This window comes from Hermetia illucens, chromosome 4, assembly GCF_905115235.1.
Source record: "Hermetia illucens chromosome 4, iHerIll2.2.curated.20191125, whole genome shotgun sequence".
Classification (NCBI taxonomy): domain Eukaryota; kingdom Metazoa; phylum Arthropoda; class Insecta; order Diptera; family Stratiomyidae; genus Hermetia; species Hermetia illucens.
The window spans coordinates 155,070,985-155,085,162 of record NC_051852.1 but is presented as its reverse complement, the minus strand read 5'-3'; the positions used below and the strand labels follow the sequence as shown (position 1 = coordinate 155,085,162).

Here is a 14,178-nt window from a genome sequence, read left to right as displayed (position 1 = left end):
GCTAAGTAGAAAAACACGAGAGAGAGTCGATAGGCTGGGAGCTTTTCTTCTTCATCTAAAGCGTAGATGAGATGTCATATTTTCCAAATAAATTTGCAGCATTGTAAAGCAGCGACTGCACTTATCAGTTGTCGGATCAATAGCTGCAAGGCATTTACATACCTCATACAAGAACCATAGGTTGTTGGTGAGATAGTCAGGGGCCTAAACTTCCAAAATGCTGACCTGTTGTATGCCGAAGTGTGGTCAACGGTATCAAAGACATCAGCGAAATGGGTAGAAATAGCGTGTACTCCCTATCGTAAATTAAGGCATTTAGCAACAAAGTTTACGCCGGATACCAGTCGATTCAGCTGTGAATGAGCCCTTGAGTCAAATCAGGGTAATAATCTCGGGCGAACGCCATGCTGACCACATTGCCTCCTATAGGGTACTATAATCCTGTAGTGTGCCGTTACGATCTTGAATGAAGTGCTGTAATATACTTCAAGGCCCTGATCCAATTGGATTGTTGCCCCAGCGATTATTATTATTATTTCCAGTTTGAATGGGGAAGCTCTGCTTCAAATTCAAGTGGGGGTGGTGAGCATCAATTTTGACATACGTGGATGTGCAGTGCTCATAAAAAAAGAGAGTAGAAAAAAGGAGTGGAAGAGGTCGTTGGAAGGAATAAAAAAGCTGGGATGATTGGGGAAGTTAAAATCTCCGCAGAGGAAGAAATAATTCTTCGAAAAGGTGGGAAGGACAAGCACAGGGAACATATATACAAGCTACAATGAACGGGAGATATGCAGGGCAACACAACCATAAGATGAGTCAGAGGGGAGAAAGACGGGTTCGGCGCAGAGTTGGTTTTTTATTCGAATTAGGACCCCACCGTTAGTGCACTTATGTTTCGCAGCCCGGTCCCTGTCGCAGAAAATGAAATGGGAGGCAACCGTTAACCCGGGGAGGCTAGCACGAATGGATGACGTGTCAGGGCTAGGAGCATCGGTCGGAAGTGGAGCTACCTCGTGAAGGTAAAGATATCAAAGGGTTGGGCAATTATGTTGCACAATTCCTAATATGGCGGAAGCTGCGAATATTGCCCCATTGGAGATACGCGGGAGCAAAACAGCATTGGAGGGTTTTTGTCAGAATTGATCCGTTGATCAGCTGCGGAGCTAGCTGTGTGGTAGACTGATCCCCCGGCCGGACGACAGTCATGAAGAGATGATGAATTTTGACCGTTCATGTCTGCCTAAGTGTAACTCTAACGAAGATCCGGATTATTAACACGCTGGTGCTCTGAGATGACAGTGAAGAAGACTACACACATCCCTGTCGTGGCCGCACTGGGAAACACTGTACTCACTTTGACTTGCTGGTCGTGATGTAATAGGTGAATACTCCATGGCTTAGTTAGGGCGATTAAACCCGAGTCTGCATTCATTTGAAGCGGCTTCAGCCATGAAACCTTACCAACGGTATACTGATACCATGGAAACCGGGATAGCCTTCTGAATTTACATGTCTCAGGAGAATTCCTGGAGCAAGCACTTTCAGCCAAGTTATTTGCTGTTCTTCTAACGCATCATCGAATATTTGGAATGAATCAGTATGTTCAACGCAATTAAAATTCTGCTAAAAATTCCCAGCATGCCAGCTGCGGTCGGAATATGCTCTCCGATTGCATACATTTTATGTTAAAGATAACGGCTTTCACTAGTCATGAGGAGCATCCCTACTAATTAGTATGCTGCTTCTTCTGATGTTGTCCGGTAGACTCTACACGCCACCTTGTGACACACCCGGAATGTTTGCCATCTACACCTAACACGCGTATGCTTTGTAATCGGAAGGCGAAAGTGGCGGTGAATAAGTCACTAATTAAGGAAGAGCGACAATTGCATTGCTGACTACGCCACGAAATGGAATCCACTCTCCCCAGTATATCCGACGAGTGGGTGGCCCCAAGGGCACTTGGCTCAGAACAGTAGAAAGGGAGTGCAGGCATCTCAGCAACTTGTGGAGGAGCTGAAGGACACTTCAGGTAACCTCGAACGATGGCGCGTAGGTATTCTTGACGCGCAACACGATCTCATCTCTCTGATAATGTTGTCTGGAAAGAGCTCCCCGGTATCTGCATAAAGCTGCTGGAGAAAGTCGTTCCACCTTTTACAAGAAAAAATTTTATGTTCAGCGTCGTCGTCCACCACATCATTGCAAAACACACAATCAGGAGATCGCGCCTTCCCAATCCTGTGCAGATAAAACTGAAAACCTCCATGCCCACTTAAAAGTTGGATAAGGAAGTAATCAATCGCACCGGGCGTTCGGTTCAGCCACGGGTCTAAATTACCGATGAGCCGCGCATACACAGCGGTCGGTATGCAGACGGCAGCTCCGGGCCTCCTGTCCCCTTGCTGATCAACGCGAGTCAGGCCACCTTCCAGCGACAAGGAAAAATGTCCTCCTTCAAGCAAGCTTTGAACGCCCCAAGCAGCCAGTCTGGCCGTTGGTGGAATACAAATCTGTGAACTTCCGCCAGAAAACCACCAGGATCTGGCCTTCATGTTTTTCATGGTGAGAACCGCTTCTTCGAGCTCTCTTATTATGAAAAAGGGGGCAATCCTCGATGTTTTCCGCGTCCAGGATATGTGCAGAATAATGCCCGAACAATGCGTTCCATTTGCTCGGTACTTAGTATGCAGGGCTTCCGCAGAGCCCCAAGCTTATAGCCAAGTCTCCACGGACCCGCATTCACCTCGTTGATCAGATTCTGCTAGCCGCGTGCCTTGCTTTTATTATCCTTTTTGCTGATCTATACTCTGCCTTTATGGCGCATGCCTCCTCGTTAGTGTGTAAACGTTGCGGCAGAGTCTATGACACTCCCTCCGTAGGTCGGCAATTTCGGCCTTCCACCAGTACATAGAAAGTTTATCACGGCTGGGGTCCCTCCGGGGCATGGAAGCGACCGAGCGCACTCCAGCACGGCTCGCCCTGGTCCGGGTTCTCGGTGTTCACCCTCACGACATTCCACAGGCAGACGGAGCGTCGGGTTGGTGCATGCCGGCAAGTAGCGTCAACCACTTGGAACGCGATGTACTGGTGATCCCTTGCTGAGAACTCTTCTTGGTCTCGCCACACGTCCACCGGTGGTGCCAGAGATTTCAACGCAGAAGTAATTTTAGGAATGCTTCCTTCGCAACCCAGGCGCCGAAACGTTGACGTGAATACTGTGTTTAAAACTACGAGCCCCGTTCTCGTCGCTATTTCCAGAATCCGTTTCCCTCTGGAGTCTGGCTGAGGCATGCCCTATTCAAGGGTCCTAGCATTAAAATCACCGCTTACCAAGATTTGCCCTCCCAAGCCGGCGGCGAAAGTTCAGCGTCAGGTAAACTCTAAAAAACGTTATCTCTGAACAAAGATGCCATTCCCTCGACTTTGGGTAAGAACACGAAATCGAACCGCATCCCGAACCCAGATGGCAGCGGTACCCGATAAGTCGAGATTCCATGGAGCCGGGTCCCTATTCCGGTATTGCTCACTGATTAACACTAGATCAGCATTTACCCCCGCAGCAATTTGCGCTAGCAACTGTGAGCGGTTGCGTTCCGGTGCATGTTAATTTGTAAAATGCGAATCAAACCATTCACGTCCTAGCCATTTACAGCTCCGCCCTAAAGATTGGACACTATCCCGATCCCGCAGTGTGTGCGACGCTCTCACCAAACGCGCCACCATCCCCGCAGAGAACCCAATTTTCGCCTTCGTTGCAGGTCTTCAATTGGTGACCTACCTGGCCGCATCTTCGGCATGCTGGCCTCTTGTCTGGTCCCTTACAAGTTGCTGACGTGTGTCCATATTCCAAACACCTGTAGCACTTGGTGAGCACTATCCGCATTCGTACCCTGCATACTACCCAACCAATTTTGATTCTCCCGCTGCTAAGGAGTTTTCTCACATATTGCTCGGGGACTTAAACAAGAGCGAGTTTTTAGTCTCGAGCATTTACAGAGGTGATACCTATCCATTGGCATTGGTTACTTCTGGACATTCCCGGTTTACAGGCTCCTCCACTTCGACCTTTTCTGTGAAGCAGTCAAGATCTCGGATTTTTAGAGAGCATAAAGGCCTAGGACTAGAAACAAGAGTATTCTCCCCCAATAACCCCTTGACCGCTTCATAGAACGTACTCTTGCTAGCCATCGTCGGGCCCCGTTCGACGGGGGCTCCGCCATCCTTCATTTTCCGTATAGAAGACACCTTTCCTCCATTGTCTTCGAATTTCAACCAGTGGCGGATTTCACAAAGAACTCCCGCAAATGTCTTGCCTCCAGTCGGCTTAATGAGCAGAGCCGACGATGTAGTCCTTCTTCGTTTCCGCGTCTTTTCCGCTACTAGGTTTTGGTTTGGAACCTCCTTGTCTTTTGATAGACGGGTCTCTGGCGGCGTAGTCAGTTTTTTCGTTTTATCCTTCTTCGCCTTCTTTTTTTTTAGCCCTGGAAACTACTTTGATAAAGTCCCCTTCAGACATGTCATCTTCTTTTTGCTTTTTCCCCAGTTCGCTTTGCAGTGGAGCTATCTGCGGTCCGTTTGGCGTTAGCAGTGTTCTCGGCAGGAAGTGCGGCTGTTTTTGCTTTCCAATCACCTTCCGCTGCTCTCCACGTTGACCTGTAGAAGGAAATGCGATCCAGTAGTTTCTCCAATTAAATCAGCTCGTTTTTGACGCCTTTGATGACGGTCCACTGGAGGAACATTGCCGACCCCATACGCTTCACCACTGCCACGCATTTCTTGATGAGCCTTTCCTCTTCGGCTCTAGCTTGGATGGTCGACTGTACAACAACGCGTTCTATTAACAACGATTCAATATGCACTACCCGACCAGGGCCCCAAAAAGGCTGGCTCCTGATACACGTCATAACTAGCACCTTGGCAGAGCTAGACTCACATCACCCCATCGACAGAGAGCTGTCCACGGCTCCGGGGACTCCCAGTGTGCCCCGACGTCCACCGGTAATTCGCGGTTCGCTCTTCACCGAGAGGCTTTCTCAAGGCTACTACCTAGGACGCAGGTATACTGCCAACTAAGCGGTCAGAACTACTTACTCGGGCACCTCAGAGACGTCAAACCCCGTATTATAAGCGACCCGCTGACGACCCTGAGGCAGTTCCGAGCTGCCATATAATCATGCCAATGTGAACGCCTTGTTACCATTTTTATAACTGGCCTATAAGTGCGATCTGAGGAAAACGAAAGGTTAAAGTGTTGCACTTTATTATTTATTCTCAAGTAGAAAATTTTTTCATTTAAAAAAAAGTTGTATATAAACTTTGTCTGTCATAACTTAGCCTAGTTTTCAATATGAAACTATTGATTACTTACAATTAGGAAATGAAAATTACAACATGAACACGTTGAAAAGGTTTCAAAAGAAGTAGAAAACGAAATATTAGGCGCTAGACTTTTTCTTTCTGCCTCTCAAGGGAATGGCAGACCCGCAATGGTGTCTAAGGAAAATTTCCTGAAATATCTAAAAAAAAAAAACTATTCATTTCACAGCATAGCATGTGAGCGCAACACTACTGATTAGCCATTTATTGTAGGCGAAATCACAGACAGTATCCAAGCGCCTAATACGGGATACAAATGAACAATTCTAAGCCTAATATTTTTGATACTTTCTCTATCTTAAGTATAAATCAATGTTCTATAAAAACTATATACAATCATGTAATAAAAAAACAAAAACAAGACACGGATTCGTTGTCAGATTTGCACGTTGCCATTGAAATCGTTAAATGCATCAGTCTCACAACCATTAGTATCAATCAGTTCCTTCGCTTTCAGGAAGTAGATCTCCCCTTCATCGTCAATAGTCACAAACTCAGTGAAGTCCTTATTGGGATATACTTTCTCGGCTTTATTCCCGGCAAACTTAATACAGGCAAGCAACTCCTGCTTATCTTTACAGCCTCGTTTATTTGCCCAGAAATTCAAGTTCATAATTGGCATGTCTGTTACATCATAGCCGACACTGTTCCGATTAGAATTTGTCCCAGACTCCACAGATCGACGCTTGTCCTTTCGCGAAGTGAAACGCGAACTGTGCCGCCCACTGTTGTTCAAAATTTCAAGTGGATTGTTGACAACATGTGTAATATTCCAGAAGCAAATTTGTTCAGAAGTACTGGCTAAAACAATCGGCAAAGAGTCTGATGACCAAGGAGAGAATTTCAGGTCGTAAATGCTTGAGCGGTGGGACTCCAGCTGCTGAATTAGTTGCCATGTTCTAAGTTTTCTGATCTGAATAGTTTAGATTAAGCATTTAGAATAATGTAAATTAAATGAACAGTAAAATTTCTCTCACCTCTATCATTCCAGTGTTAAAACCCACAGCGCAAAGGTCAGCATCTGAAGAAATTTCTATGGCAGTGATTCTTCCTTCAACTTCCTCTCTTCCATCGGCGCGACAGCTACATTGTTGTTCTTTGTAATTCGGGTTCCCGTTACTATCTATGTAGATATCGTATTTCTGCAAATACAAGACAAAATGTGGAATTCGCTTTACAAATTGTCGTACTCGAGTTCGGATGTTGTTTCGGGATGATTGCGACATGTGTTTCTTAACCCGTTGGCATAGAGTGGTTAAGCTAGGTTTAAAACCTAGCCCATCACCCCAACGATGCGTAAGCTCATTAGCCCTGCCTCTTCCGAATAAGTAGAATTATCGTCTTCTCATCACACGCTTGCCCTTCCCCGGACGGGTCATGCGGAACAAGCCCCTTTGTTAGAAGCAATGGAAATGGACGCAATCTCGACCAGTTTCAAAAACGTTATCAATAACCATCAACCCAACATGATCAGTCCTTTTCCAGAGCGTCATACCCTGTTTTGGTCAAGTGGTTAAACAAACCGGAAGGCACAATTGTCCTCCTACCACCAGCAGAGTTCACGGACACAATAGAGGACCTCTAGCTTGAAAACACCCGCAAACTTGAGGCTAACGATCAACAAAGGAACTCAAACCTTTCATTCCGCAAACCATGCTCCACCGTTTTGGTATCATCAGAGACATTCCGTTCTCCACGTTAGCAAGACATCCTCTCCGATCGAAATTATCTAACCCAGGTAGACTTCTATGTAGCTCGGTCTCGTCAATGCACTAAAGATGCCAGGTTAGATGACACAGAAAAAACCATAGCGTCAGTGCACCTTTCTCCTCTTTTTCCCCAGATATTTTTCGTTCAGGTCTCCTGGACCTCCTAAACTTTTTTACTAATAAGCCAAATGTCATCATAGCCGGTGACTTGAAGGCTGGAACCTCTATCATTGTAGACACGTACACCTCACCTAAGGGACAAGAAATAATATCATCCACAAACAGTGCATGATCCTATAACTAGACAATCCTATTTTCAACAATCACCGTTCAATCACGTCATTACCAATCAGAGAAATCAAAGTAGCGCCCAGAGTCCCAAGCCAGCCCGCCCTCCTTGAGAAGATATCCCTCATCCACAAGGCACCTCTTACAATGATCTCGTCAAGGCCATGCAAAACTGCATGCTCAAGCCAATCTTCCCGACCAATGGAAAAAGAACAAAGCCAAAAGCTAGAATATACCACTTCAAGTTGGCGAAGGAAGGAAACAGAGGAATTTGCGTCTGGGACAAACAAAATAACAGTCGATACTTAAGCATGCTAAACAACCAGTATGAAAACCCTCCAGCCCTTATTGAAGCCAAAATGATTCATCCTTTCGCTTTAGGGGAACTCCACGCAGTTCTTATAAGCACTGGGGTGGATTGGATCACATACCAATAAGTGGCCTGGCTAAGTTCCAAGGCCAAAATAGCTCTCTCTCTCTCTCTCATTCTAAAAAGGGCAAACACCACAATTATCTAGATAGTTTCAGACCAATTTCCCCGATTTGTGTCGCGCAAATTGTGGACTCTATAATTAAAGGCAGGCTGACGGCAGGTGCAGGTCGTTTCCTTTTACGTAAAGAACAAATACGAAAAAATATACCTGACCACCCCGAAGACATTTTTCCCGGACTACTCTTGAGACCAAGACATGGGCCTCGCTAAACGCTAGGGAATTATTGACAAATACCAAAACCAACTGAAAACGAAGTCGAAACCAACAGAGAAGAATGTGCAAGGGCTCGGATGCCAATCAACCCCTGCAAATGGGGAATCAGCAACAACCGGCCGACGTGGCACAAACTGCGAAACCCTTCAGCAACGGGACCAAAAGTCACTTAAGTCTAGCGCTGGCGACAGGGGAAAATCATCTCCTGGTTTGATTGATGTGGATTCAGCCATGAAGGGCGTAAAGCTTAAGGTCATCTCATACAACAAGATTCCCAAAAGACCGGTCGCTGATTAAGGACAAGCTTGTCCAATCCTTACGCCTGGCTGGTTATCAAGGAGAGGGAACCCCAGATGAATAGTCGCCCTTTTCTGTTCCGCATAAATGGAGAGTGCATGGAAGACTGAAAAAAAACGAATTATAAAGTGGGGTTCGGAGCAGGAGTGCAAAGGTGAAAGTGTTAGAGAAGATGAGAACCGACGATCCAACGGGGGAAGACAAACCCCTTACGAAAGCAGATCACACTGAGGTAGCGCACATAAATCTGCAGCGCTCGAAGTGCTGGTCTTCCTCTTAGAGGAAGACATCAACGTAGCAATAATACAGAAGCCCTGGATCGAAGGAGGTCAAACCATCAAAAGGCGACAAAGCAATTAATACAATACAGTGCCAGAGACACTGATCGGGGAAGACCTAGAACATGCATCCTCACAGATGGGAGCGAAGAACATGTACATCTTCTCGGCTTAAATGGCTGACGACCGATCAGCTTCGCCAGAAGAACTGCAATATTTGGTGTCCACCATCGCAACAAAGAAGATCATCCTATTGATAGGCTGCATTGCCAGGGGCAGCACATCTACCTTCCATTTTCCCAGCTCAGAGAACTGTGACAGTTGGGAGGAGGTCCAGAAGAATCGACTAGAGAAATCTTAGTCAAATTGTCAAGAACAAATTTTTCGGTGCACAAATTGATAACATTGGCAGAATAGACGAACTGAAATTAAAGGTCAGGATTCTGCAAAAAGCATTCGAAATTGATGTCAAAATGTCGTGGCACAACAGGCACAAATATTGACAACCATGTAAGGACTGCTTAAAGAAATAGAAGTCGGCCATAAAGACTGCCAAGACGCGGTCCTAGTTGGATTATTATCAGAATATTCAAAGTAAGCACCAGTGAATCTTTTGAGACTCAGTAAGATTCTGTCCAAGGAACCTAGGAGCCCATCCTTTCTTAAAAAGTCAGAAGGCTCCTGGACAAGATCTTCTGGTCCAATACTGGAGCTGCCGGCAGTCGCGGTTTGAGTGCCTTCCTTTTGGGGACGCGATCCGGCGGCGTGGTTTCGCCGACTCGAGCCCAAATTTGCACTGGCGGGCGTCATGGCGGACGCCACCCAGTTCAACTACGCACTCACTGGTTTCCACAAGGAGGCTATTGGACTCGTCACGGACATGCTGGAGGAACGCTCGTACGTCCACTTGAAGGAGTAGCTGATTCGGCACCTTTCAGTGAGTGAGCAAGCAAAGCTTAATCACTTGCTGGATGAACTCACACGGCCGTACCCCAGCCAGTTGCTACGAGAAATGAAGCAGCTGGCTGGAGATAAGGTCGGCTTTGAGCTGCTAAGGTCCCTCTGGCTGCAACGACTCCCGAAGAGCAGCTTGCGCGAACCCAGAATCGCTGGAGGTGTTGTCCGCCACAGCCGGCATAGTACACGAAGTATACGCGCACCCCGTGTCGCAGAAGTTTCCCGAAACACAACTCGGGAAGCCGACGAGCTTGAGGCGATGGTGACAACATTAGCTCGCAGCGGCGGTTGGTACTTTGCGTTCGGAAGGTAGATCTCGATCGCAATCACGGTCGAGGTCTACTTCCCGAAATGGGCGTTTCGGATAGTCGCACGCCAGGACCCTCATCGGCCTTGACGATTTGCTGGTACCATCGTAAATAAAGAACGTAACCGGCTAAATATACCACGGATGCACGTTTAACGCAACAAAAAACTGGGTGCCTTGGGTGCCTCGGCGACGACCACCCGAAGTGCGGATTCTATTTTCGGCTTAAACTCTCATTTACTCTGCGAGACCTCAGATAAGAGACCCAGGCCATTCATTCTAGCCAATTTTGCAGGGAAGTATTTAAAGCAATACACGATCTTGCGCATCCAGGCATCAGGAGTACGAAACGGATAGTAACTGATAAATACTTCTCGCCGTCCGTGACCAAGGACGGAAACTCATGGCCCATCAGTGCATCCTATGCCAGAAGTGCAAGGTCAACCAGCACGTTCGAAAGGAAGCAGATGTATTCCCCACCCATCTCGACATTAACGGCTCTCTGCGATACTCGCACGGATTCAAGTATTGCTTCACAATTGTCGACAGGTTTACGAGGTGGCCTGAGGCAATACCTCTGTCTGACATTACGACACAGTTATGTGCCGAGGCCCTCTGTCGAGAGTGGATACTGCGCTTTGGTGTTCCAGCCGTTATCATCACGGACCAGTGAATGCAATTGGAATCTACTCTTTTCGCGGAGTTAGGAAAGCTCCTGGGCTTCAAACGGCACAGGACTGCTGCATACCATCCACAAACCAATGGTATCCTGGAACGTTGGTATCGGACGCTGAAAGCCGCCTTAATGGCTCGCGACGATTCATCGTGGTCGCGGTACTTGCCTTTCGTCCTTCTCTGCCTCCGCATAGCCCTACGAGAGGAGTTCGCCGTCAGCCCCGCGGAGTTGGTGTACGGAAAGAATCTGCGCCTCAAGGGACCCTGTGCTGGACAACAGAGCAGAATTAGGCGACTCTGGAATGCTGCGTCTGCTCAAGGACGTGGTTTCCAAGCTGCGGCCGACTCCACCTTCCCGACACGCGACAATGGAGGTCAACATCTCCAGGGACCTCGAAACGTGCTCACAGGTTCTCATTCAGGTGGACGCTCCTCGGAGCCCGCTGCAGCTACCAGTTCTGGAGCGCGGCGAGCACTGGTTCAAGTTCGCCGTCCGAGGTGGACCCAAGTAGGTGTTCTTGTCAAAGATGAGGGCTTTGGACGGGCGCGAACGAAAAAACGCACGTGGAGCGCCAAATTCGCCCGATGACCTCCATTGACAGGATCAGGCGGACGGTTTGCTTCGCTGAACTCGTGTGATTTCAGCTGAGAGCGGAGTGATGTGGCGGCACATCTGAAGTGCGAACTTGAACTCCACCGCAAATTCATGTCTGCGTCGTGTTGAACAGCTGTGGAAAAAGCTAACAGGCAACCGAGGCAAGAGATGTCAAGATGACAAAAATCTCTCGGGTAGACCGTCGCGGTGAGAGTCAAATACCAGAGTTGAACGTGAGAAATAGAAAAGTGTAACGTTTAAAGGTAAATAAAACCGAAAAAAATAAAAACGGATTTTTATTTTAAATTGGGGGGTAAACCTATCCCCAAACTCTTACCACAGCAGCCATTGTCTTAGAAGTTTGTGGCATCACAACGGCGGATCACAGCGCCAATTGGGCTTCTCAAAGCGGCTATGCTGGACTTAAGTGAATTTAATCGATGATCTAACGACCATCCTACTTGACCGGAACCGAACTAGTGGGGAGAGCTATCTAAAAAACCTTAAAATTTGGCTAAATCGATCATCAATCGTGAATATTGAAGCTCCACTCAAATGTTCCGTCGACACACGATTGCTTGCCCCTTTGCTAGCCAAACTTGAGAATGTGGTTGTTATTCCTTCCACTTCCATCCCTCATGTGGCATTCTATAAAACGTGCCCTTAAGCCAAGCATGGGTCCGCATGGGCACCTAAAAAACGCACAAACGTCGGGATGGAAAAAAGGGAATTGAAAGAAGTGTAATGGATGTGTTGAAAGGGAAAAGGAAAATGAACTGCATACAAGGAAATTAATCTACCATGCGATCGTCACACGGCAAAGAGAACTAAATGATGCGGATACTGAGAAGCCAAGTACACTAACGCTTCCTGTTTTTAATTGAACACATATCTTTGACTATACTTACGTAAATATTGTAAGGCTGACCTGCTATTACCAGGATATTCTCTTTGAAATCCGCCGCTGCAAACTCATCGCTATTTAGAGAGCATTCACGAGCTTCAAATTCTCCGAAGGCGTTACAGAGCTGAAAATCAACAACTTACCATAATCATATCATGTTCGAAATGTTATGTCACCTTAACTCACCCGTACAGAACTGTGTTTCTCTACCATAAGTAAATACTTATCATCCAGCAAATAGCACTTATGAACAGGAAACCTAAATCTACGGATTTTATCCCCACGTTTAATTAGCGATTCATTTTCAGTCGATACAATCCAGAAATCCGATCCAAATACTTCTAAGAACCTAATGGGCTCTTCTAGCTCTGTATCAAAGTCATTTTCATGTGAATCGCAAACTACACCATTTTGACACCCGAAATAGAAGTCAACTCCAAATGCTTTCACGGCAGTGATTTTATTTTTCTGATCAGCGGGCAACATCATAGACCATTTTTCATCGAGCAAATGATGGATCTATGAATTGTTGAGGGGGAAAGTCACATTATTTAGTGATACCACTTTTATTAGAAGATACCACTTACCCTGTTCTTTGAATCGACGGCAACTACAGCACGTTTCTCACCAAGGGCCACATCAAAAAGTTGTTTTCCAATAAGCCACGCAGTTGGCTCAAAACGCAAATTTAGCTTACATTCATTCAGGAATGTTCCAATGCTATTGGCCCAGGTAAGTGTGTCATTTCCATTTAATTTCAATCCGAAGATATTCAACAATCTTTCACCCTTCGATCCCGAAATGATGATGTACTTGTAAATATCGTCATCCAATGAAAAGATATCAACGCAAGTGATATGATCGCTAATACTATTTCGTAATACTTCCGATCGATCTCTCAAATCGATCACTAAAATCCCCTGCTTTGTACCGAGGATCAGATAATTGTCGTCATCAGACATTGCACTGCATGTAATCCGTTCATCGTCATTGATCTCGTACACCCTCTCCATGGCACCTTCTAAGACATTTCCGTCTACATCTATGGGAAAACGTATTTGGAAGCTCCTCGAAGCAAAAACAAACACCAAAACAACCACAGAGGGATGGATGTAGTAGTGATGTAGGCCGATCGGGTTCCGCAAATTATCCGGAAACTCGAAATTATATCTGCATTGAGACCCATCACGGCTATTGAAGATTCTTAGTCTCCCATCTTTAGTCAATATCACGTAGAGATGATGGAGGAGCACCAGAAACTTGATGTTCTTAATATTCGTGCTCAACGGAGGATACATTTCCGCCTCAAATCTTTGCCTGTTACTATTCCACTTCTGAATACGCACTGCACCATCCGACAAAGCTGTATGCAAAAGGATATTACCCTCAATGTCCTTTTCAATGTAGAACGCTTGAATGAACCCATTTATCAATTGCACGCTGTTCTTTGGTCGAACTTTCATGCACGTCGAATAGTCAATTTGATTGACAACGAATCTCAAACTCTCGCGTCGGGAAATGCTTTCATGACGCTCCTTTTGTATGCACCATACACGGATATTCCGGTCTGCGTCAAATGATAGAAAATAATTTTCAGTGAATATAACAATTTGTTGGATGGCACTTTGATGGTCAGTGAAATAAGTCGGTTTATGGCTATAGTTCAGTGAAAGATCCGCAACGAGTATGGCATGATTTTCCAACGCAACTAAACATGTGTTGGGCTCGACGAGTTTCACGAGTTTAGGATTGTCCCGAAGCGGAACAATTTGACGCCGTCGATGGAAATGGTCGCTGTGGAATAGTTAAAATGCTTGAAACGATTCAGAACCCTTTACAGTCAAAGCTCATTCTTACCTATCTGAGAACCAGGCGTGATGTGGAAAGGCACAAGCCTGCCGCATAGCCTCTTCATGAAGTATCCCATGCGTCATCAGCGTGTACTGTAACAAATAAGTATCTTCTGATTTGAAAAGCATCTCCTCGATATTTGGCAAAAATTCGTGTAGCTCGTCTATGAAATCCTCTTTGCCAGGAATACGACCTATGTAGCAAGAACAAGAAATTAACCCAGCTCCACTC

General features: G+C 46.2%; 1 protein-coding gene across 1 annotated transcript in view; it reads right to left on the bottom strand.

Moving 5' to 3' along the window:
* Positions 1 to 5,308: 5,308 nt before the first annotated feature.
* LOC119654435 overlaps positions 5,309 to 14,178 on the bottom strand; it is a 114,533-nt gene continuing 105,663 nt past the window's right edge. Inside the window, exons 10-15 of the mRNA XM_038059834.1 lie at positions 13,954 to 14,140; positions 12,684 to 13,890; positions 12,283 to 12,615; positions 12,101 to 12,220; positions 6,357 to 6,521; positions 5,309 to 6,292 (exon numbers count right to left, since the gene is read on the bottom strand). Of these exons, the coding sequence (XP_037915762.1) occupies positions 5,756 to 6,292; positions 6,357 to 6,521; positions 12,101 to 12,220; positions 12,283 to 12,615; positions 12,684 to 13,890; positions 13,954 to 14,140 (2,549 nt within the window). The 3' untranslated portion in view covers positions 5,309 to 5,755. The remainder of the gene's footprint in view (positions 6,293 to 6,356; positions 6,522 to 12,100; positions 12,221 to 12,282; positions 12,616 to 12,683; positions 13,891 to 13,953; positions 14,141 to 14,178) is intronic.